General features: G+C 42.2%; 1 protein-coding gene across 3 annotated transcripts in view; it reads left to right on the top strand.

Annotated features, from left to right (window-relative positions):
- The window catches only part of ADCY2 (adenylate cyclase 2), a 1,055,565-nt gene that overhangs the window by 574,396 nt on the left and 456,221 nt on the right, over positions 1 to 24,948 (top strand). For all 3 annotated transcript variants that reach the window (XM_033929720.1, XM_033929718.1, XM_033929719.1), the window contains one exon: positions 8,928 to 9,065. In XM_033929720.1, coding sequence (XP_033785611.1) covers positions 8,928 to 9,065 — 138 coding nt within the window. The remainder of the gene's footprint in view (positions 1 to 8,927; positions 9,066 to 24,948) is intronic.

Raw genomic sequence — 24,948 nt, 5'->3', positions numbered from 1 at the left:
GATGCCAGTTTTTAAAAAAGGGTTCCAGAGGTGATCTGGAAATTATAGAACGGTGAGTCTGAGGTCAGTGCTGGGCTAAATAATAAAGAATAAAATTACAGAGCATATACATAGGCATGAATTAATGAGAGAAAGCCAACATGGATTTAGTCAAGGGAAATCTTGCCTTACCAATCTACTACATTTATTTGAAGGGGTGAATGAACATGTAGATAAAGGTGAGCTGGTTGATATTGTGTATTTGGATTTTGAAAAGGCATTTGACAAAGTACCTCATGAACAGTGACATAGCAAGGGTGAGCGGCGCCCAGGGCAGTGGCACCCCTCTCCCGCCCTCTTCTTCACCTCCCCTTCTGCACACTTGCTCCTTCCCCATACCTTTTTAACTTCGGTGTGAGCAGCCACCAACTTACCGCCCAAGTTGGTTTTGGTGTTTTCTCTAAAATCACTTCCTGGGCACGAGTCCCGAAAGTGATGTCAGAGAGAGCACCGAAGCCAACATGGGCAACAAGTTGGTAGCTGCTCACACCGAAGTTAAAAAGGTATGGGGGAAGGGGTGTGCGCTCAGCATGGAGAGGAAGAGTGCCAGCGCCCTGCTCAAGATGGAACCCGGGGCAAATTGCCCCCCCACGCTCCCCCCCTTTTACTATGCCACTGCTCATGAAAGACTTCTGAGGAAAATAGAAAGTCAAGGCGGATTACAAAAGAGCTAACTGGACATTTCCAGTGAAGTTACAACAGTTTTGGGGTTTGTTTTTTTTTCGGTTACAAGGGAGAAGAGGTAGCTGGATTAATTCCGGAAGAACTTGCAAATTGGATATTAAATTGACTGTACGTTACTGTGTGATATAACAAATAGATTACAGTTAGAGTACAAATAAGATTACGTTTCATTTCAGGGATCTGAATACTTGGTTGGTGTTTTGGGGAGGAAGAGATTATTTTAGTGGAGGCTTTGGGGGAGAATTTATCTAGGATGAGGGGGAAGGGTTGGGTTAAGATATCTGGATAAATTTTTTGAAAAGTAGGGTTTTGATTTCTTTTCGAAAAGTTTTGAAGTCGCCCGTTGTCGTCAACAGGTTGGAGATGGAGTGTTAAGTTTTGCTGCTTGCGTCGCCAGAAGGTTATCAAACATCTTTTTGCGCTGAGTGCCCTTGAGTGGAGGGAAGGCAAAAGGGTTCGGAGTTCTTCTTTGTCTTGAGGTGAGGATCTGGTTTAGGCGGTTGTTTAGATAGGGGGGGGGGGGCGGAGCCGTTTAATGCTTTGAATAATAGACAGTAGAATTTGAATTGAATTTGTGCTTGCATAGGTAGCCAGTGAGAGTCTAGGAAGGCAGTTGTAATATGATCATATTTATCCCAGGACAAGCAGGCAACCTATTCTCACATATGGGTGATCTCCAAGCTAACCAGAATGGGATGGTGGGAGTGTTGGCAATTTAGAAGAATAAATTTTGTAATACTGTTTGGCCAAACTGTCCATCCCATCTGGAGAAAGTATCCAGACAATAGTGAGACGTGAAAGTATGAACTGAGGACCAAGTAGCAGCCTTACAAATTTCCTCAATAGGAGTAGATCTGAGGAGAGCTACGGAAGCTGCCATTGCTCTGACTTTATGGGCTCTGACTCTACTGTGTAGGGGTAATCAGCCTGGGCATAGCAGAATGAGATACAAGCAGCCATCCAGTTGGAGTTAGAGATAGGATGTCCCAACTTGTTTGGATCAAAGGAGACAAAAAGTTGAGGAGCAGTTCTACGTTTACAGTCCAGAATATGAAGAGCTACTTCTCCAGGATGAGAATGAGGCTACCATAAGAAGTGTGGGGAGTGTGTGGTGCAGTGGTTAAAGCTATAGCCTTAGCACCCTGGGGTTGTGGGTTCAAACCCACGCTGCTCCTTGTGACCCTGGGCAAGTCACTTAATCCCCCCATTGCCCCAGGTACATTAGGTAGATTGTGAGCCCGCAGGGACAGACAGGGAAAAATGCTTGAGTACCTGAATAAATTAATGTAAACCGTTCTGAGCTCCCCTGGGAGAACGGTATAGAAAATTGAATAAATAAAAATAAAAAAACACTGGAAGAACAGTGGATTGGTTGAGATGAAATTCCGATACCACTTTAGGGAGGAATTTTGGATGAGTACGTAGGACCACCGTATCATGATGAAATACCGTGAAAGGTGGATCAGCAACTAAGTGTTGCAGCTCACTGACTCGTCGAGCAGAAGTGAGGGCAATGAGAAACACCACTTTCCAAGTGAGATACTTCAGATGAGCCTTGTCAATTGGTTCAAACGGAGGCTTCATCAGTTGAGCAAGAACAACATTGAGGTCCCAAACCACAGGAGGTGGTTTGAGAGGAGGTTTGACATTGAAAAGTCCTTTCATGAATCTGGAAACCACCGGATGAGCAGAGAGGGGTTTCCCTTCAATAGGCTGATGGATAGCCGCAATTGCACTGAGATGGACTCGGATTGATGTAGACTTGAGGCCAGAAGTGGATAAGTGCAAAGGGTAATCCAAAACAGAAGATAAGGAGAAATGCTGTGGCTCCTTACCATGAGAAAAACACCATGTAGAAAATCTAGTCCATTTTTGGTGATAGCATTGATTAGTGGTAGGCTTCCGAGAAGCCTCTAAAACATCTCTTAAAGATTGAGAAAACTGAAGAGGAGTTATGTTGAGAGGTACCAAGCTGTCAGGTGTAGAGATTGCAGGTTGGGATGAAGCAGAGATCTCTGACTCTGCGTAAGCAGAGAAGGAAAAACTGGTAGAAGGTATGGCTCCCTGCTGCTGAGTTGAAGTAGAAGGGAGTACCAAGGTTGTCTCGGCCACCGAGGAGCAATCAGAATCATGGTGGCATGATTGTTCTTCAACTTGACCAGAGTCTTGAGAATGAGAGGGAATGGAGGGAATGCATATAGGAAGAGATTCGTCCATTCTAGAAGAAAAGCATCTGTCTCGAGGCGATGAGGTGAGTATATCCTGGAGCATAACTGAGGCTGTTTGTAGTTGTGGGGAGCTGCAAAGAGGTCTATCTGAGGTGTTCCCCACTGGGAAAAAATGTGATGAAGAGGTGAGGAATGGAGAGTCCATTCGTGAGGTTGCAGAAAATGACTCAAGTTGTCCGCCAAGCAATTCTTCACCCCTTGGATTTAGACAGCTTTGAGGAAGGTGTTGTGGCGGATTGCCCAGTCCCAAACCTTCAAAGCTTCTTGACAAAGGGAGGCAGATCCTGTCTCTCCCTGTTTGTTGACATAATACATGGCGACTAGTGCAGAAAGGAATTATCCTGATGAGGTGAGTCGAAACTCCACTTCCATGTCCAAGGTAAGTACCCACATTGCAAACAGTTCTTTAGGAGTCACACCGACTCGGGTAGGATACGCCTCACAGGGACTTAGCAAACACAAGATATGGAGGGCCATGTATGTCAATGCACACTGTTTAGGTAACAAAATTTCAGAATTGGAGGCTGAAATAAGGAATGCCGACCTAGATGTGGTGGCAATATCTGAAACTTGGTTCACGGACTCACATGGGTGGGATATGGCTATACCGGGCTACAATCTACTTCGTCAGGACAGAGAGGACAGGTTAGGAGGGGGGGTAGCTCTATACATTAAAGAGGACATCAAAACCACCAGGATCACAGATGTCAAGTACACCAGGGAGTCCCTCTGGGTAAACGTGGCAAGAGGCAGAGAAAAATGCCTGTATCTAGGTGTGGTATACAGACCCCCAATGACAACTGGAATACATGGACGCAGAATTAATTGAAGACATAGAAAATATCACTCTACGAGGAGAAGCTGTACTGCTAGGGGACTTTAATATGCCTGATGCAGACTGGAACTCATTTTCAGCAACAACCAGCGGTAGCAGGAGGCTCTTAACCTCCATAAAGGGAGCACGTTTCAAACAAATGGTAACGGAGCCCACTAGGCCCCAGGCGATCCTCGACCTGGTACTCACCAACGGGGAAAGCGTCTCAGAGGTCTTAGTAGGAGATACGCTAGCCTCCAGCGACCACAACATAGTATGGTTCAACCTTAGGAAAAGCTTCCTTAGATCAAACACGAAAACAAAGGTACTCAATTTCCGGGGCACAGACTTCGCACGCATGGGAGATTTCATCCATCGGACGCTGCAGGACCAAGCGGAGACCGATGATGTAGAAGCTAAGTGGTTAACACTGAAATCAACCATACATGAAGCAACTAGCCGCTTCATAAAATCAGTAAATAAACAACAAAGAAACAATAAACCCCAATGGTTCACCGCGGAGATCTCGCACCTCATTAAGGAGAAGAAAAAAGCGTTTCTCTCCTACAAGCGCACGGAGAAACGAGAGGCAAAGGTAGAATATAGGACCAGGTCTATACTGGTCAAAATGGCAGTTAGGGAGGCAAAACCTCGAGTGGAAGAAATTCTGGCAAAAAACATTTAAAAGGGGGACAAATCCTTCTTCAAGTATATTAGTGACAGAAAAAGGAACACAGGCGGGATAGTACGCCTTAGAAGACCAGACGGAAGTTATGTGGAAGCAGATCCCGAAAAAGCCGAACTACTGAATGAATACTTCTGCTCAGTCTTCACCTGTGAGGTACCGGGACACGGTCCGCAGTTGAAGGCAACACAAAGCACAGAAGACCCGTTTCAGAATTTTGAGTTCACACCAGGTGAAGTTTACAGTGAACTGGCAAGACTCAAGGTGAACAAAGCCAAGGGACCAGACAATTTGCACCCAAGAGTGCACAGAGAATTGAGCGATGTCCTGGCGAAACCATTGGCTGAGCTATTCAATCTCTCCCTAAGTAAGGGGAAAGTTCCCCTGGACTGGAAATTAGCTAATGTCGTTCCTCTGCATAAAAAGGGTTGCAGGGCAGAGGCTGCGAATTATAGACCGGTGAGTCTCACATAATTAGTGTGCAAACTCATGGAAACACTAATTAAAAGCAAATTGGACACGATCTTGAACGAAGGGAATCTTCGGGATCCCAGTCAGCATGGATTCACTAAGGGTGGGTCCTGCCAATCCAATCTCATCAGCTTCTTTGATTGGGTAACAAGAAAGTTGGACTTGGTAGAGTCTTTGGACGTTGTGTACCTGGACTTCAGTAAAGCTTTTGACAGTGTCCCACATCGCAGGCTGCTAAGCAAGATGGAATCGATGGGGTTAGGAGAGATACTAACTGCATGGGTCAATGATTGGCTGAGTGGCAGACTTCAGAGGGTGGTGGTTAATGGTACCCTCTCTAAAACATCAGAGGTGACCAGTGGAGTGACGCAGGGCTCGGTCCTGGGTCCACTCCTTTTCAACATATTCATAGGGGATCTGACTCAAGGGCTTCAAGGTAAAATAACACTATTCGCCGATGACGCCAAACTATGTAATATAGTAAGTGAATGCAGTTTACAGAATTATATGGCGCAGGACCTGCTTACATTGGAAAGTTGGTCCTCAACCTGGCAGCTAGGCTTCAATGCTAAGAAATGTAAGGTCATGCACCTCGGAAGCGGAAATCCATGCAGGACGTACTTCTTGAACGGAGAAACTTTTAACTAGGACTTCAGCAGAACGAGATTTAGGAGTAATCATCAGTGCAGACATGAAAACTGCCAATCAAGTGGAGAAGGCTTCATCTAAGGCAAGGCAGATATTGGGTTATATCAATAGAAGTTTCGTCAGCCGAAAGCCTGAAGTCATAATGCCGTTGTACAGGGCCATGGTGAGACCTCATCTGGAGTAATGTGAAGGCCACATTACAGTAAAGATGTGCGCAGAATTGAATCGGTTCAGCGGACGGCCACCAGGATGATCTCGGGGCTCAAGGGTCTCTCGTACGAAGAGAGACTGAACAAATTGCAGCTCTACACTCTCGAGGAACGTAGGGAAAGGGGAGACATGATCGAAACATTTAAGTACCTCACGGGACGTGTCGAAGTGGAAGATGATATTTTCTTTCTCAAGGGACCATCGGCCACAAGAGGGCACCCGCTCAAACTCAGGGGCGGAAAATTTCATAGCGACACCAGAAAGTATTTCTTCACAGAGAGAGTGGTTGATCATTGGAACAAGCTTCCAGTGCAGGTGATCAAGGCAGACAGCGTGCCAGACTTTAAGAATAAATGGGATACCCATGTGGGATCCCTACGAGGGTCAAGATAAGGAAATTGGGTCATTAGGGCATAGACAGGGGGTGGGTAAGCAGAGTGGGCAGACTTGATGGGCTGTAGCCCTTTTCTGCCGTCATCTTCTATGTTTCTATGTTTCTGGTCGTGAAGAAGATGTTGAAAGGCGTTGAGAGCCTTAAGGATTGCTCTGAGTTCCAACAGATTGATATGACACTGACGATCTGTACTGGTCCAGTGGCCTTGAGTATGGAGACCATCGAGATGAGCGCCCCAAGCGTAGGTCGAAGAATCTGTCGTGAGGACTTTCTGATGAGGAGGAGTTTGAAAAAGCAAGCCTCTGGAGAGATTGGAAGAGAGCATCCACCAATGGAGAGACAGCACCAGAATTTTAAATGCTGAAACATCAAAATATGCCCTAATGGATCGAAGCTTCCAAAACTTTAGCCTGCTTATATCTGCTATTGCTGCCCAATCACAGATATTTAGCAGCACTAACCAGGAAGTACTGCTGGATTTTGCCACTGACCTGTACCAATAAAAGTAGGCAGGTCAGGGTTAGGCCAGAAGATGGTGCTGGAAAGGAGCCAGGGCTCATGTGAATGCTGATGATGTTCAGCTGAGGGCTGCATAAGCTAAGTGTGTGAATTTAGGACAGCTCAGACTAAAATCCGCATAAGTCTTGTTTAAATATTTAGGCCCCCTCAAGTCCCCAATGGTATGCTTCCCCACTTCCTTCCAACCCACAGCCACAAACTCTGCTCCTTCTCCACTCCAAAATGCCTCCTCCCCTCCCGGCCCCTTCTTAATGTCTAGGTAAGCCCCCATGTCTACCTCTCCTCCATGTGATTCAGTGCGGGGTTGCTTGGGTCAAAAGCACAGCATCCTCACTCCTACCCTTTGCAATATCTGTTGAAAATGGCTGCTGTGGGAGACAAGATGGCGTCATAGGGGAGAGGACGCTGTGAATCATGCTCCCATCGCAATAATATTATCCTTTTTGTTGTTCCTTGGGGTTACATTTGTAATGCCGTAAAGAAGAGGCAAACTGGTTGCTTTGGCCCGACAACCTCAATCTGCCATGTTGTGGCAGATCACAAGCTTCCTTTCATCTTCGCCCAGGGGTGCTCCTGTTGAGCCGACTGAGATTACCTTTGAATCGATCTGGACTGCTTTGGATTCACTGCACAAGGTTTGTCTGGGAATCTCTACACTAGCCCAGACCCAGTCTTCTAAAATAATGAAATTTGAAGAAGAACTAATGAACCAAAAGGAAAAAGTTAACAATTTGGAACAATCTGTAAAGGGTATACAATCCTCTTATAATTCTATTGTGCAAGATAAAATGGTGTTATCAAGAAAAGTGGAGAATTTTGGGAACTTTACTAAGCAGTTAAATTTAAGGTTTTTGAATTTTCCTAAAACACTCACAATGTCTCCAAAGAACATTTCTACAAGTTTTTGAAGGAAGTATTTAAATATCCTGAAAATGGACTTCCACCTCTTCATAAAATATATTTTCTGCCAGTTTCCGCTAAAAACCCCACTCAGTCAGGAGCTCCTGTTTCAACTGAGCTTACTTCTTTAAGTACCTTGGATCTTTCTAATATTTTGGAAACTTCTGAGGAAAGAGTGATTTTTTTTGTATGACTCTTTTGGTGACATTTGGTTTTCAACAGGATAAGGAAGCTCTTCTTCACCTTTTTTTAAGAATGAAAGAAGTCTTTTTTTGGATTGTAAAATATCTATTTTTTCAGATGTATCAAGATGGACACAGACTAGGAGGAAAAGATTCCTATAGATGAAACAATACGTTTCTGGATTAGGGGCTAAATTTCAATTGAGATAGCGCTGTAAATGTATGGTCTTTTAAGATCAGAATACCTATGTTTTTTATGAGCCCTCACAGTTACAGTTTTTTCTTGAAGGCAAGGGTGTAGTAATGCAAAACTCCAGATGACTCTGTATGATGGTCCATATGTTTAAGGAAGATGACCTACCTCTTTAATTTCCCCTTTTAAATATATTTTAAATATATCATTCCTTCTGATAATGTGAATTGTCTCTCTCCAAATGTGGACTGTTATTGAGCTTAAGTATTAATTAATTCTCAAAATTGTTTCAATTTGATAAATTTACTTTAAGTTTAAATTTATTTAATATTGTGACAAGTCTCATTTTCCTGTTCAATAATTTTTGTTGATGTATAAATAAATGATTTAATAAAGAAAAAAGAAAATGGCTGCTACAACCTCTTGAGACAGCTTGTGGTACTTTGTGTTGTACTGCAAGCTGTTATAAAAAGTCATGGCAGCCATTTTCAAGAGGCACTGGCAAGGGACAGGAGCAAGGGGACTGTGCTACTGCCTCCAACGACCTATTATTGGATCACCAGGTATACAGATAGGCCCAGAGGGAGGGAGAGAGAAGGGGGCATTGTTGAGGAAGGGTAGAAGGGGACTTGGGACCCTTTTTTTAAGGTTATTCAGCTGGCCCAATATTCAGTTGGGGCCTGCATGAGCTCCAGACAACCAGCCCACCCATATTTATGCCCTGATATTCAGTGCCAGTGCAAAGTATTGAATATCAGGAGATAATTTATCCCATTACATTTATCCCATCAGCATTTAAAAAAATTCTGACTGCCATCAGCTGAATATCAGACGGATCGTATATTGTAAAGGTTTATATAGTATAATATACATTCTACACATTTTATATAGATATACAAATAGTTGGAAATATATATAGAGAGAATGAAGAATCTAAAATCTATTTATTTCTTTAACTAGCAGTGTAGCAAGAAAGCATCATCATCATTGTTATGGATTTTGAAGTCATCAGGAATCATATCAAACCTTCCCTGGCCAAGAATCACACTTACTGTAATAACAACGGCAATAATATTAACAATGGCTATATTCAACATGGTAAGTATAATGACAAAGAAAAACACTCTTGCTCAATACAACTTTGCCTGTACGGATCCATGTTAGTCATGAATGATCACATTGAGGCAAGTATTCAAAAATACAGTATTCTTAGCTGGCCAGATCAATTTGGACAGAAATGAGGAAGAGAGATCTCCAGTAGGTATTTTTTTCTCTTATTTTTCTCAGCAGAGAGATTAGGAGAGAGGATGGATGTGGTCATCAGGTAGTTTTCTTCCCAAATTTGATGTAAATAGGAGAGATTAGATAGGATCCTTAGCTTTATTTAAATTATTATCGGTAGGAATGAAGGGGACTACAGTATATTGGGCAGCTTCATTTAAATTTGCTTTCAGGAGCAAGGGTGAGAAGGTTGGCTCTGTAGAAAGGAAAAGTGGCAGCCAGATTACAATCTGCTGTTCTTAAGCCTAGATTTGGCCAGTCAATTTAAGTGGCTAGCACTGAAATCTCTTGGCTAGCTATCTTTTCTCCCGCTATATAACCCCATCCCCAGACTAGCCCCATATTTGGCCATCTAAATTTAATGTCCTAGTGAAACCTAGGGTCTAAGTTTAGCCAGTTGACCAGGTCAGTTTAGTAGTAGTAGTCAATTTTCAAAGAACATTCAAAGCCATTTCCTATCTAGCTAAGACCTTATTAAACCAGCTATATCCCTTTGAAAAATGATCTAATTGTGGCCTGAGCTGCTACCATTATCAGTAACATCAATGAATTGCAGCACAGTGAGTTCAAAGTATTTGTTGAAATAACAGCAAAGTAATTTTATATCCAGATAGTTTTATGGTGAATGAATCCTAGGATATCTCTAAAGCTGAGAAATGGCAATACAAGAATGTCTTATTTGTATGTATCGCTGTTCAGGAATCTGCTATTGCAGCAAGTGTTTTTACTTAAGTGTCACCGATGGCTTCTAAAAATAAACATATATATTCATTCCTGATGTCGATAACCAGCAGGGCTCACAATGCCTGCTATATTTAAAGCAGCAATATTTGGCTGCTAAGTGGTTTAAGTTAAAATAGCAATTGTTCTCTTCTAGCCATATAGCTGGACAAAATGCCTTCACTCTGCTTTGACACTTTGGCCCTTATTTTAGGAGCCCAATTTGCAATTTACACTTGTAAATATTGACATTTAAACATATACCCCAAATAAAAGTAGATAGAAAGCTGGGATTTTTGTGCAAGACGATGTAATTTGGGTATATTTTTGGCAGGATGAAGGGAGCACTAAAATCCTTGCATATATTCCCCATTTCAAAAGGGAAATGCATTACCGTAATCTATAATTACAAAGATTAGTGTTAGGACTTACAGCTGCTCCAAGTATGCACGTTGTGTAGTATATGGTGAGAAGCTGATGTGCACCGATCAGGAGAGAGACTTATCAGTGTTACTATCTGATTATCTTAATGTTTATTTTAAAACTTTATATACCACATATACAGCCAAAAAGGATCAAAATGGTAGTGAAATAATGTGATAAAACATTGAATAATAATATTTATAACAGAATTACATGTTATAGGTTTTAATGAATGAAAGGTGGTATGGCAAATCAACAATAAACAATAAAATACCCTAAAAAGAGAGGAAAGGCAAGGGATATGATAAGTACTTGATAGGTTTTCTTCTTGTGCATCATTATATTTCTCACTGGAAAGGAACTGTTGAATGAGGTGTTACAATATGTCAGGAAATGTTTTTTTGACAGAGGTTGGTAGATGCCTGGAATCCTTTCCTGGAAGAAATAGTAGAGACAAAAACACTTAGCAGAATTTTTAAAAACAGTGGGATAAAACACAGATGATCCTTGGAGAAAAAAGGATGGATATGAATCAGAGTGGAAACAGTCTAGATAGAACATCTGCTTTGTGCTTTTCAGAAGGTTGTCGAGTATGGGGCGGTGGTTACAGCCCTTAACAGTAGTGGTATGAAACCACATGGGCTACAAATCTATCCACTTAAAGAGTAAAACCACGCTTACCACAGGACATTCTGAGGTGTCCCACAATAATTTTGCAATCTGTGAAGGGGTGTGTCTAGGGAGTACACAATGGGCATCTCTATGCTAATCAGTTAGCATGTCAGCACTAACTGATTAGTGTATGAGTCCTTACTACCTACAAAATAAGTGGTATTAAGAGCCAATGTTCTTTTTTTTATAAATCTTTATTCATATTTTTAAAACTCACAATAAGTATAACACAAATACAATCATTTTATACTTTAACATTACTTATTATATTATCAAATTATAGCTTTCATCAAATATCCCCCCTCCCTTATATCCAACAATTAATCATAAACAAAAGAAATCATAAATTATTTCCACCCCCCCACCCCACCCTGGACTTGTATGAACCAAAGGGAATTAATATTTATTAATATTAATTCTGTACTGTATTGTATTTAGACTCATTGTATTGTATGTAGACTTATTGTTTTGTATTAAGACCTTTTGTTATTCGCTGAATGTCCAGCCTTCTTACAATGTAAACCGCCTAGAAATCGCCTGACTATGGCGGTATAGAAAAATAAAGTTATTATTATTATTATTATAATTTCAATCTTTACAGTATCTTGTTAATGGCTCTCAAATAACTTGAAATTTTTTAAAATTTCCCTGCTATATAGCAGTTATCCTTTCCATTTTGAATATGTGGCATAAAGAGTTCCACCAAAAGCTGTAATTCAGCCTCTTCCAATTTTCCCAGTTATTCGTAATCTGTTGTATGACAACCCCTGTCATAATGAGCAGAAGCCTGTTGTTATTAGAGGATATTTGGCTTTTAGTCCTCATTGATATGCCAAACAATACATAGGATAATGCCACTGGATTTTCTAACAAATTATTTATTTTACCCCATATTGATTTCCAAAAAGCAAGAATGAATGGACAATAGAATAACAAATGATCTAATGTCTCAGCTTCAAGATGATAGTGCTAGCATCTTTTAGATTTAGAGCTATAATGAACCAGGGTCCAAAATGCTCTATGTAATAGAAAAACAGGTTTGTCTCATAGATTCAGACACCGTATATCTCATCCTCCAAGACCAAATTCATGGCCATTGAGACGCAGTAATTTGATGCTTAATCTCAATGGTCCAGATGTCCCTAAGACCAGTCCTTGGTTTTTTATTCATAAATCCAGATATCAATTTGTACCACTAAGCAGCCTGGTGTCCCAGACAGTCCACCTGAAAATACAAGAAAGGCAAACTATACTTATCACTAAGATTTTTCCATTCAGGGAACCCTACCTGCTTCAATTGCAACGACTTATAATTTTGTGATTTATTAAGACCATATTTGTGTTGTAATTGTGAAAAGTCAAGCAGCTTACCATTAGATATAACATCATCTAAAGTACATACAAGTATATCTGCCTTCATCCAATATTTCCAGATGACCTTAAATCTGCCAATTTGAATCTTGGAGTTTAACCATAGGGTCTGATATGTTGATTTAAGTATTGAAATAGGTGTTCAATTATTAACATATCTTAACGTTTTCCATGTATCTACTAATATTCTATTTTCTTTATATAACCTAGATATTTTGCTACTGAGAACATGGCTTAATCTAATGACTAAACCACTAAAAACCCTTGAGGACTCGAAAGCCAATAAAGTCCAAACTAAATCTCAGAAAAGAAAAAGAATTGGCTGGCAATCAAACTTTTCCCAAAAGAAAAAGATTGAAAAGAAGAGTTTTAATTGGTTTGTTAAACAAACCTCTAATTTAAACCCCGTTATTCCAATGGACATCAGTATGAGCCATTTAAAAGGCGCCCAATGAGTGTTAAAGGCTCAGGGAGTAACTTTTCGATGACTTGCATCACCTAGATAAAGTCTAGATAAAGGCTGCCTCATACATCATGTTGTCCTTAATATAAAGAAAGAGACTTAAAGTCTGTGGAACTAAGTGAATGAGCAAAACCCCTTTCAACCATTTGCTTCTGGGATGCAGTAAATAATCTCCCGAGACTTGTTCAATAAAGTGTCGATGGCAAAAAGTGCCTGTGCTGAATAAAGTGACAATGGCATAAAAAGTGCCTGTGCTACAGTTAAAAAGCAGTGTATCAATCAATAAATGCACAATGGTGATTCAAAAAATGAAAAATAAATATAAAATTGCCCAAAAGAAAAATATATAAACCTGTGAATATAAAATAAGTCCAAGTATACAAAGTCAATGCCTTAAAGGACTAGCAGTTCATTAGATAACGGTTGAAGGAAACTTGAAGAAAATCAATTCAATCAAAAGAGAACACCTGTTCAAGTTCGGATTATGATGGTGCATGTGTCCTGTAACAATTCAAAGGGTTTTAAATAACACCCGTTTCAACCTTATTGCACGCTAGCCCCAAGATTCAAGAGAATGAATACTTAGCTTGACAATAAATAGCGAATATTGCTGTTGCTGGTAGAAATCTCCACTCAACAGAGCTCCGTTTCGTCACCTTCGTCAGGAGCGGGGATCAATATAAATGAAAAAGCGACAGGCCAAATGAAGCTGTCAGCTGGCAGGGCGATGGTTGAACAATAAAGCCATCAACCTCGTATAACGGAGCGGTCCCGAATAGCACCGCCACCTCGGAAAAGTTTGACTGCCAGCCAATTCTTTTTCTTTTCTTAATCTAATGACAACATTAGCACGTGGCTATTAACGAAAAAAAAAAACAGAGAAAATCGTCCATCTTCTGGCAGCAACAAACACTGAGCTTAGCATGGGGGAAAGCCAGTTTTTTCTACAACGTTACAAAAGGACCCCTTAGTCTGTTCTTGTTCACATGGAGAAATATTTTCTTCCAAATTGCGACAGTAGTTTCTCCAGAGACAGTCAGGAAATATGCAGTCCCACTTGATAGTGAAGTCTCTGACTGAGCCAATCAGGTCGGACTCTCCCCTAACTAAAGCAAACTTTTGAGCTTACTGAGCATGTGCAGGATTTCCCTACACCCCGAGCCCCCTCCCCTCCTCCTGTCAGTTTTTTTCTGACCCGCTCCTAGTCAATTGCGCCTCTCCCCTTCTCAGAGAAAAACATTGAAAGGACTAAAAAAAACAAAACAGTAGTTTTAGTTCAGAAAGCCTTGGCTTTCTAGCCCTTAGGGCAGTTAAAAAAAAACTGTGTGAATTCTGCTCCTGTCATAGCAATTCTTCCGTAACAGGGTTCCTGATTCTTACATCCATCAATTTCCTAACTTTATTGAGGAATTTCAATTAAAAATGAATGAATATTTTCAAATCAGTGCCTCAGAGGAAATCTGATTAGAAACAATATGGGATGCTTTCAAAGCTAACATGAGAGGGCAAATTATCTCATATTCGGCACATGTTAGGAAACAACTTAAATTGGAATTCTCTAATTTGGAACTAAATATTAAGGACTTAGAGTCAGCTAACTGCAAGTATATTTTCTTCACTGGTTAAAAACAAACAAACAAACAAAAAAAAAAACCAGAGGCATGATTTATTGGTTTTCCAGCCCTTAAGGCAGAGAGAGAAAAAAAAGATGAACTTGTCTTGAGACAAGTACTGAAGATGTGAGCACAGAACAGCTCAAAACCGGCAGGGGAAAATCAATTGTACTTCTCAATGACTATCAACGACTATGCTCTGCTTATTTTTTCAAATTTTTCAGCAGCAATCAAGACCGCGAAGACTCCTGCCAGCTTCATGTCAACCACTTCCCCTTCGATGCCGCTCTGTGCCGGCATAACAAAAAAGCTGGCAAAACAGCTGATTTTAGCTTCCTCCCGTCAGGGCTCTGCTTTGGCTCCGGCGGGGTTAGGATAGCGTTCAACCGCCTAAGCTGACAATTCTGAAAGACTCAGCATAGGTGGTGCTGCAGAACAAAAGGGACAAGAGAAAAATCCCAACGCTGCAGAAGCTGAACACCCTCTCTCCACCATCGATAGCTGCAGTGGCATGTCCCACTAAAAAAGCTTCAGGGAACAGCTTTTCAGTAGCGACTACCTCAGAGGGGATTTCCACGGGCCAGACAGCTGACTCTCACTTATTTGCCTGCAGCGTTTCACTCACAGAAGGTAAAGGCAGTTTCAAAGCCTAAGAGAGCTGCTCCTCCACTGGCTCTGAACACTCTGCAAGTGCCTGAAAAGAAATTAGTCCTGTCTCCTTCAGTGCCGGGCTCTCCTGCTCCTGATACCCAATCTTTTCAATCTATGGCTAATTTTTTCACCCTGTTCCAAAAATTTATGCAGGATAGTGCAGGGCTTTTTCAACAACCAACTCCTGCACCTTCCATTCCTATTTTATATCCTCAGCAGTGCCCTCACTGTGACAACTCTGTACTCTCGCAAGCTGTGCTAGATATTCCTCCACAGCTAGAATGGAGCCCTGGAACTCCCATCTGCTCCTCTCCTACCCAAGGGCCATCATCTCCCACAGAATGGCTGGACCAGGAGGACCATTTACCTATAAATGCAGACCCTGACCTGTCTCTACCTCAGCTGCCTGCCACAGAGGAGCATTCCTATCCCAAGTTTTTACAGAAGGTATCTTCTCTTCTGAATCTCAATTTTGAAGCTAAGTTTTACTATCTTAAGCCATCAATATAAGATGTTAAGCTTATAGCCCGTTTGGGTGGTGAGGCGGCACATTCGCCTTCATGTCTCTGAGCATAAGCTTCAATAACAGTCAAATAAGATTTGTTGAAATTTTTTTGTAAAGGTACATAGAGTGACTATTAGTCACTCAAACATTTGTACTTTGGTTGAGTTATTTGCCCTTTTCTTTATTTTTGACTGAGCTGAGAACTTGCGGCACATCCTTCGGATCAGTCTAACCAATTTTTCCGCCCTTCTTCTAATCTTCCCTACTGAAGAACATATCAATCACAGCAGTTCTTCCAACAATATTATCCAAGGAGAAGATTTGAACTTTTTCCCAGAGCTCCTTTGCAGTGTTCTCAAACTTCTCAGTATACACATAGACAACGTCCTCGGTGCGGTAAGCAGCTGGCGGTTTCCCAACTCCCGGCACTCAAGCCTACACCTAATTTTTGACCATCTTCCAGTGTGTGTGTGTGTGGGGGGGTGGCTAACCCATTTCTACTTAATTTGGCAGCAGATCACAACAGATCAATGGGTCCTCAGCATTGTTCTTCAGGGATATTGACTAAATTTCCAATCCCATTCCCTTCCTTCCAAATCCTCACCACCGTCCACAGTTCCTCTGCAACATGTATCCCAACTGGCAGCGGAAATTTTACTTCTTCTACAAAACAATGCCATAGAAGAAGTCCCGCCTCTTCAGATCAATCAGGGGTTCTACTCAAAGTTTTTTCTTATCCCCAAGAAGACATAAGGCCTTCGTCCAATTCTCAACCTCAGACCTCTCAATGTCTGTCTAAAAAGGGAAAAGATCAGAATGCTCTCCTTTCCTGTGATTCTGCCTCTACTACATCAACACGATTGGTTAGCCGCCCTAGATCTCAAGGATGCATACATGCATGTTCCCATTCATCCTTCTCACTGGCAATTCCTAGATTCAAATTTCTCAGTCGCCATTTCCAATACAAAGTCTTACCATTCAGCCTCTCGTCGGCCCCAAGAGTCTTCACGAAATGCCTGGCAGTGATGGCAGCACATTTATTTATTTATTATTATTGAAATAATTTACAAGCAATACAACTTGTGTAAGCAAAATGAGAAGAAACAAATAAGATCACAGTATAGATATTATTAAAGATACAAAGAACAAATCCCCCCAAAAGTCCTTTTCTTATTTTTTTTTCTCCTTAGACCTACATTTGAAGGGGGAGAGGTCTTAATACTTGGGACCTAAAATATTAAAGCAACAAAAAAAAAAAAAAAATTGAAATAAGAAGTAAAAGCTTGGCGGCTTTACAACAGACCCTTATAATTATCAATTACATCCCTTAATTACCCCCTGGTGATTTTCTTTAAGATCAGCAAAGCTCTCAAATGGTCTGGGACAAGAAAAATATATTTTGTTCCTAAATATTTAATGAGGCATTTACATGGATACTTCAGCTGAAACATAGCACCAATTTCTTTAGCTTCTGGCCTCATTACTAAGAATATTTTTCTTCTTTCTTGAGTTTCTTTATTGACATCTGGGAAAATCCATATTCGTTGTCCCAAGAAAGGAATTTGTGTTTTACGGAAGTAAATCTTCAGTACTGAATTTAAGTCTTGTTGAAAAATAAGAGACAAGTAGTGTCGCTCTCTCTTCAACTATTGAAGTAGTTGCCTCCCCAGTCAATGCACAGTGCATCCTCTTCTGCTCTCTGCGTCAAGCTCCACGAGCTTTAGCAAGGGATGCCTTTTCAATAACATGGAACCACTCTCTGCTCTATCCGTTTCCACCATTCCCTCTCATCTCCAGGGTGCTTCAGAAAGTTTTAATAGACAAAGCACATCTCATTCTCATTGTGCCCAGATGGCCCAGGCAGATCTGGTTTCCATTACTTCTGGATCTTCTAGATGCGCCCCCGATACCCTTGGGCGACCATCTGTCCCTGCTGTCTCAACACAACGGCCAGTTACTGCATCCCAATCTATGCAATCTAATTCTCATGGCATGGAAATTGAGAGCTCACTCCTAACTGATCTGCTGCTCTCACAATCTGTCAAAAATGTTCTCCTAGCAGCAAGGTGCCCTGCTACACAGAAGTCCTATCAAGCAAAATGTAAACGTTTTTCAGCATGGGCTCATGTTCATGGTTTGCATCCCTTCCAGTGCCCTCTGGACCATATCTTCACATATCTTCCAATTCTGGACCATATCTTCACATATCTTCCAAATTTGTCTGACACAGGGCTTAAGAAAGAATTCTGTCAGATATCATCTATCAGCAATTTCAGCATACCACTCATTGGTCAACAATAAACCAATCTCACAACATCCTCTTATGGCACGTTTCCTGAGGGGTCTCAACAATCTGTGACCACCATTGAAATCCCCTACGCCAGCTTGGGACCTCAATGTAGTCCTGGATCAATTGATGAAAGAGCCCTTTGAACCACTGGATTCTGCCTCTCTCACTTTCATTTCCTGGAAGACTGTTTTTCTTGTAGCGCTCACATTAGCTAGAAGAGTAAGCGAGCTCCAAGCCTTGGTCACGTATTATCCTTATTTACAATTTTTTACAAACAAGGTACAGCTGTGGACTCATCCTAAGTTCCTGCCTAAGGTATTTTCAGATTTCCATCTTAACCAAACCATTACTTTGCCTTCCTTTTTTCCACTGCCACATGACTCTGAGGCAGAGGAAAAACTTCATTCTTTGGATTGCAGAAGAGCACTGCTTTTTTACCTCAAAACAACTTCCCATCTTCGGAAATCTTCTCAATTATTAATTTCCTATAATCCACCTACCTGTGGTCAACCAGCAACTTATAGAGCCCTTCTTGGATTTCACGTTGCATACATTTTTTGCTGCACAAGAGCTCAACTTCAATTGGGGCCCACAGGCTGCGAGCTGCAGCAACCTCATTTGCAAGCTTGAAGTCCATTCCAATCCAGGACATTTGCAAAGCAGCTACCTGGTCATCTGTACATACTTTTACCAAACACTACTGCTTAGACCAAGCTTTAGCTCAAGATGTTCACATTGGCCAGTCAGTTTTACGTAACCTATTGTTTACCACCTTCCATGCGCTTCTTTAGCTTGGAACTCACCATCAAGTGGGACTGCATATCCCCTGCCAGAGGAGATTTAGAGGGGATATGATCGCAACATTCAAGGTACTGAAGGGAATAGACTTAGTAGATGAGGCAGGTTGTTCACCCTCTCCAAGGTAGGGAGAATGAGAGGGCACTCTCTAAAGTTTAAAGGGGATAGATTCCGTACAAACGTACAGAAGTTCTTCACCCAAAGAGTGGTGGAAAACTGGAACGCTCTTCCGGAGTCTGTTATAGGGGAAAACACCCTCCAGGGATTCAAGATGAAGTTAGACAAGTTCCTGCTGAACCGGAACGTACACAGGTAGGGCCAGCCTCAGGGCGCTGGTCTTTGTCCAGAGGGCCACTGTGTGAGCGGACTGCTGGGTACGATGGACCACTGGTCTGACCCAGCAGCGGCAATTCTTATATCTCCAGAGAAAGCAAGGTTGCTTATCTGTAACAGGTGTTCTCCATAGACAGCAGGGGAATGCAGTTACACTTGCCTGCCCACCATCCCTCATCTCCTCTTTTATAGCTAGGAACGAAACTGACAGGAGGAGGGGAGGGGGCTCAAGGAGTAGGGCAATCCTGCATATGCTCAGTAAGTTCAAAAGCTTCCAATAGCTAGGGGAAAGTCTGACCTGGTCAGAGACTTCATCATCTGCATTCCCCTGCTATCTACGGAGACCACCTGTTACAGGTAAGCAACCTTGCTTTCTCCATCCTGATGCTATAGCGAAAGGTGATATATCAGGAAATACAGTAGATTTTCAGAGGATTAATGCTATTGTGGCTCAGATAAATCATATAGGAAATCATTAAAAATATTCCTCAGTTTTGGACTACTTACTGAAATCAGTTTTAATGGTCTTTTAAACTAATTCTGGAACTTGGAGGCAGCAGAAATGGCTGTGTAGCAGTGAATCTCCCATCCCCAGGCACTCTTTTGGTGATTTTCAGCTTTAAAATTTATTTCCTTAGAAGCAGAAGGTCTGAGATTTTACTAAACAATGGCTTCTAATAAACAATCCAAGCCTGAAACAGTTCAAAAACAGGTGGGAAGGCAAAAAGACTAAAGGAAGATCCACCTACTCCTACCAAGATTCCCCTGCCTGTGGACACTCTGGACATGATAGAGGTAATTGAGGAGCTGAGAAACATTCGATTAATGATGAAAGACAACGCAGAGCAACTGGCAGCGGTGAAGGAAAAAGTGGCAAACTTGGGTCAGAAAATGGAAATGATGCATACCAGAGTGGATCAGATTGAAACCCGAATGGAGAAAATGGAGAATGAGCAGCTGGAGTATAAAAAAGATCATAGGGTTATTCAAGAAATGGAAAAACGGATGATAGATTTCGAAAATCGGGCAAGAAGAAACAATGTGAGGATACTGGGTTTGTAGGAAGCGGTGGAGGGAAAGAATATATTAACTTTTCTGGAAGAAGTCATACCAAAAATACTCCCCCTTAACTTAAAAGTGCCATTGGAAATAGAGAGGGCACATAGGATCCCAGGAAGAAACCTAATGGTCAATCGAGACCTAGACCAATAATATTTTGCCTGTTAAAAAGGTACAAGGGGGCTATAATTAAAGATACAAAGGGGGATATGATTAAAAAGGTACAAGGGGGGGGGGCTATGATTAAAGGTATAAGGGGGGATATAATTAAAAAGGCACAAGGGGGATGATTAAAGGTATGGGGATGATTTAAAAAGGTACGGGGGTATGTGGGAGATGATTTAAGGTACTTGGGGGCACGTGGAAGTTATGGGGCTGGCCTGCCTGTCACTAGACCTGCCACTAGGCCTGCTTGCTCTGTGCCCTGTCCCTGCCTGCCCTTTGCCCTGTCCTAGCCTATCACTAGACCACCAGAGGGGGGTGGGGGAGAATTTGGGTACAGAGCCTGGCAGGGAGAATTTGGTTCAGAATGTTTTTTTCTTGTTTTCCTCCTCTAAATCTAGGCTGCATCTTATGGTAAGGTGCATCTTATGGAGCGAACAATACGGTATATTGAGTAGTTTGGTTTATATGGGTAGATCAAGGTTAATTCTAAGGAGAGAGCTAGGTTTATTGCCTCGGGGGGGGGAGGGGGTTCTGGCTGCTAGTCTAAATGTACGTCTCCAAGCAGTCGAATGATGATGGGGTTGGGAAATGGGGGGAGTACTTGGACTTATTATTAAGAGGTATAGGACATATATTGGGTCAAGGGTATCTTCAAGGGAAAAAGGATTTGTGGCCTATTTTTATGTGGTAATTTCTTTTTTTAATTTTTACAATTAATTTTAAAATGTTTTCTCTAAATGTCAATGGCCTCAATCACCCTATTAAGAAGAAAAAAAACGTTCAATTTTTTAAAGCAGCACGATGCGGATATATATATGTTACAGGAAACTTACTTGTCTGCTGGGGAATCAATGAAGTTGGAAGGGGGTGGGTCAAGCAGTGTCTCTTTGTGCCGGCTATGGTTATTTTAGTGCACAGGAAATGTAAAAGGAGCCCTCATTCTCAAACTGGAAATATCTTAAAACAATTTTTGAAATATTATAAAGCTTTATATTCTCCTGAGCTTTATTCAAATAAAGAACTTGAGGGTTTAGAGTTCGTGAAGTTAATCAAGGGGCCTAAAATTCCCGAGCATATAAAATGAACTCTTGATGCGCCAATATCAATGAAAGAACTACAAGCAGAGTTGAAGTCCCTTAGAGTTGGATCCACTCCTGATGGTGATGGGTTCACTGCAGAGTTTTACAAATCATTTCAAATTACCCTATTACCTTATTTATTAAATTTATATCAGGCTCAACTGACTAAAGGTTGTATTACAGGTACTATGGCAGAATCTTTAACTATAGTTTTGCTGAAGCCAAATAAAGATCCTATGTTGGTTTCAAATTACAGGCCTATTTCTTTGTTTAATGTAGATGGAAAACTTCTGGCTAAGTTATTGGCTTTATGCTTGGCCAAGGCTCTCCTTTATATTATTGATATGCACCAAATGGGATTCGTTGCTCAAAGACATTCTTCAAACAACACAAGACTGGCTTTTCACATGTTACATTTAACAAAAGCCATGGATGATCCGGCCTTCTCTGTGTCCTTGGATGCAGAGAAGGCCTTTGATCGTGTAGAGTGGACCTTCATATATCAAGCAATGGATTGGTTTGGTATTGGTTCCGGATTTATACAAATGATTCAAACCTTGTATAGTTCCCCTTCTCCCAGATTATATATTAATAATACTTTTTCTGAACGTTTTTGTCTGGAGAGGGGAGTTAGACAAGGGTGTCCGTTATCTCCTTTGCTTTTTGACATTGTACCGGAACCCTTGCTATTGACTATTCAAAAGGCAAAGGAGATTCAAGGTATTCCTTATGCAGGTCGGGAATATAAAGTCTCTGCGTATGCAGATGATATTTTGCTTCATTTGAGGAATCCTGAAACTTCCATCCTGCATTACTGGATTTGATTGACTGATTTGACAAATTTTCTGGCTATAAAATAAATTGGAGTAAATCGGAGGTTCTTCCACTAAATGTACATGGTCCAAAAGGATTATTTGATTCATTCCCCTTCCTTTGGAAGGAAGAGGTTATAAAATATTTAGGTGTTTGGATACAGAAAACGTTGGAAGAGACGATGAAAATAAATGAAAAATCTTTACTGAACATTACAGAAATGTGTGAGCAATGGAACACATCTTTCTTGGTGGGGGAGAGTCCAAACTTAAGATGATGAATTTGCCTGTGATTTGCTACCAAATGGGCATGTTACCAATGTTTTTTCAGGGGTCATTTTACAATAAATTAAATAGTATAACTAAATTTATTTGGCTGGGGAAAGCTGCGAGAATTGCTTTAATATCTTTACAAAAACCAATTGCGGCGGGGAGGAGCTAAATTTTTCTAAATTTTTTTTAGGTACCATCAAGCCTATATAATGCGTCAGGGTATGTATTGGATCCTCCCCGAGCTCATGGAAAATCTTCCAGATTGGTTATGATTGGAAAGGCAACTCCCGTCTCCATTGAGATTGTGTCACGTTCTGAGTATCAATTAGGTTGTATAAGGATAACAGAATTTTATTAGACACTTCAGTGTTCTCCCCAGTGCTTTTCAGCCGGGCGCTCCGACCAGCAAATTTAGATTACCGCCCGGCTGTCATCTGCCGAATCCTGCTGCCACCACTGCTTAACGCGCAGCCTGAATAGCCGCCGAAAGACTCTTTAAAATAAACAAAACCCAGCAAGCGACTCGAACCCTTCCCTCCAAAACCGGAAGTTACGTCGGGGGGGGGGTAGAGAAGAGAAGCCGGCACAGACCATTAGAGCACCGGAACATGCAGGAGATAGGCCTGCCACGGAGGGAAGCTTACTTGCTCTTGCTTACTTCAGGCCTTTCTCGCTGCCGGGTCCTGCCTACTTTCTGTTTCCGCTGTACCCAATTGTGTGTGTGGGGGGTTAAGAGAAATGCTGATGATGCTGCTGCTGTACCCAATAGGGGGAGGGGGAAGAGTCATGCTGATGCACACTATTAGGGGGGATGGTGAAGAGAAATGCTGCTTCAGCTGTACCAAATTGGGGGGAGGAAAGAGAAATGCTGATGATACTGCTGTACCTAATGGGGGAGGGGAAGAGAAATGCTGCTGCACCCAATTGGGGAGAGAGAGGGAAGGAGGGAGAAGGAAGATCAGGAAAAGGAGGAAAGAGATGCAAAGACCATGGGAGGGAGGGAGGGAGGGAAAGGAGATACCATACCATGGAATGGAAGAGAGAGATGTCAGGGCATATGGGGGGGGAGGGGAAGCAGGGCCGGATTAAAGGATAGGCCCAGTAGGCACAGGCCTAGGGCCTGAAATGGTCAGGGGGTCCCGCCAGTGCTGTGCTTTGGGGCCTCACCCTTGCTGGATTCGCTGGCAGCAGCAGCAGCAGCCTCATCATCATCCCGGGCACCCCCCAACCCGATCTGACCCTCCTATCTCTCCCTCCTTCCCTCATCAGTGACATGCCAGAGGGAATCACGGCAGGAGAAAGCCCTGAAGCAGCCTGCTTAGAGTAGAGCAGTGCTGTTTAGAGTCTCGTGATGGGAGGGAGGAAGAGATAGGAAGGTTGTGGGGGGGAGAGTAGCAGTCTGCCCCGGGTACTCAGCCTGGCATCATGAACTTCTTCGGCTAGCAACAGCATTTACAATTCACTGCTGTTGCCAGCTTCAGGCCTTCCTCTCTGCCGGGTCCTGCCTACTTCTGTTTCTATGAAGGCAGGACCCGACAGAGAAGAAGGCCTGAAGCTGGCAACAGCAGTGAACTGTGAATGCTGCTGCCTGAAGAAGTTCATGACGCCAGGCCTTGGGTGACAGAAGGAGGAAAGGGAGCAGAGGGGGAGAGACTTGCTGCACCCAACTGGAGGGAGAAAGAAGATGAGGGAGGGAATGAAACGAGATGCCAGGGTTTGGAGGGAAGGAGGAAAGTATGCCAAACCAAGGGAAAAGGAAGGGGGAAAGGAAGAAGAAGATGTCAGAGCATAGAGGGAGAGATGGAAGAAAAGGAAAGAAGTGAGATGCCATAGAATCAGGGAAGGGAAGATACCAGACTGTGGGGTGCGAAGGAAAGAAAGGAGAAGAGAGAGTTCCCAGAGCATAGGGGACGGGGTGTTGACAGAGAGAAAAAAATGGAGAGGTGGCAGAGCTGAAATCAATCATGTACAAAGGAGAAGAGAAGGGGCACAGGATAGACAGTTTATTGAAGGAGCATAAAAAGAGGGAAGATGCCATATGGAACGGGGAGAGGGTGGACAGTGGATGGAAGGGGCTGATGCTGCATGGAAGACAGAGCAGACAGATGCTGGCTAGAAAGAAGAGTGAAGACAAGATGATTAAAGCAGAAACGACAAAAGGTAGAAAAAAAAATTTTTTGTTGCTTTATGTAGAATCAAGTAGTATTGTATCTATTGATTAAAGTTTATAAATAGGAAATGGAAATAAGGCAGTTTTTTGGGGACTAAACCCCTTTCCTCAGGTCAGGACAGGATACCATACCATAACAGCAGGGGTGCCCAAATGGTCGAGCGCGATCGACCAGTAGATCAGAAAGGCAATGTGAGTCGATCGCGTTGCCTTGGCAATCTTTTTCTTCCTGCCTCCCTGAGCCAGGCCAGGCGCGTACAAGCTGGACTCATAAGACGTCAATTCTGACGTCAGAGAGGAAGT

Source organism: Geotrypetes seraphini, chromosome 2 (genome assembly GCF_902459505.1).
Source record: "Geotrypetes seraphini chromosome 2, aGeoSer1.1, whole genome shotgun sequence".
Taxonomy (NCBI): domain Eukaryota; kingdom Metazoa; phylum Chordata; class Amphibia; order Gymnophiona; family Dermophiidae; genus Geotrypetes; species Geotrypetes seraphini.
This window is presented reverse-complemented; position numbering and strand designations above follow the sequence as displayed.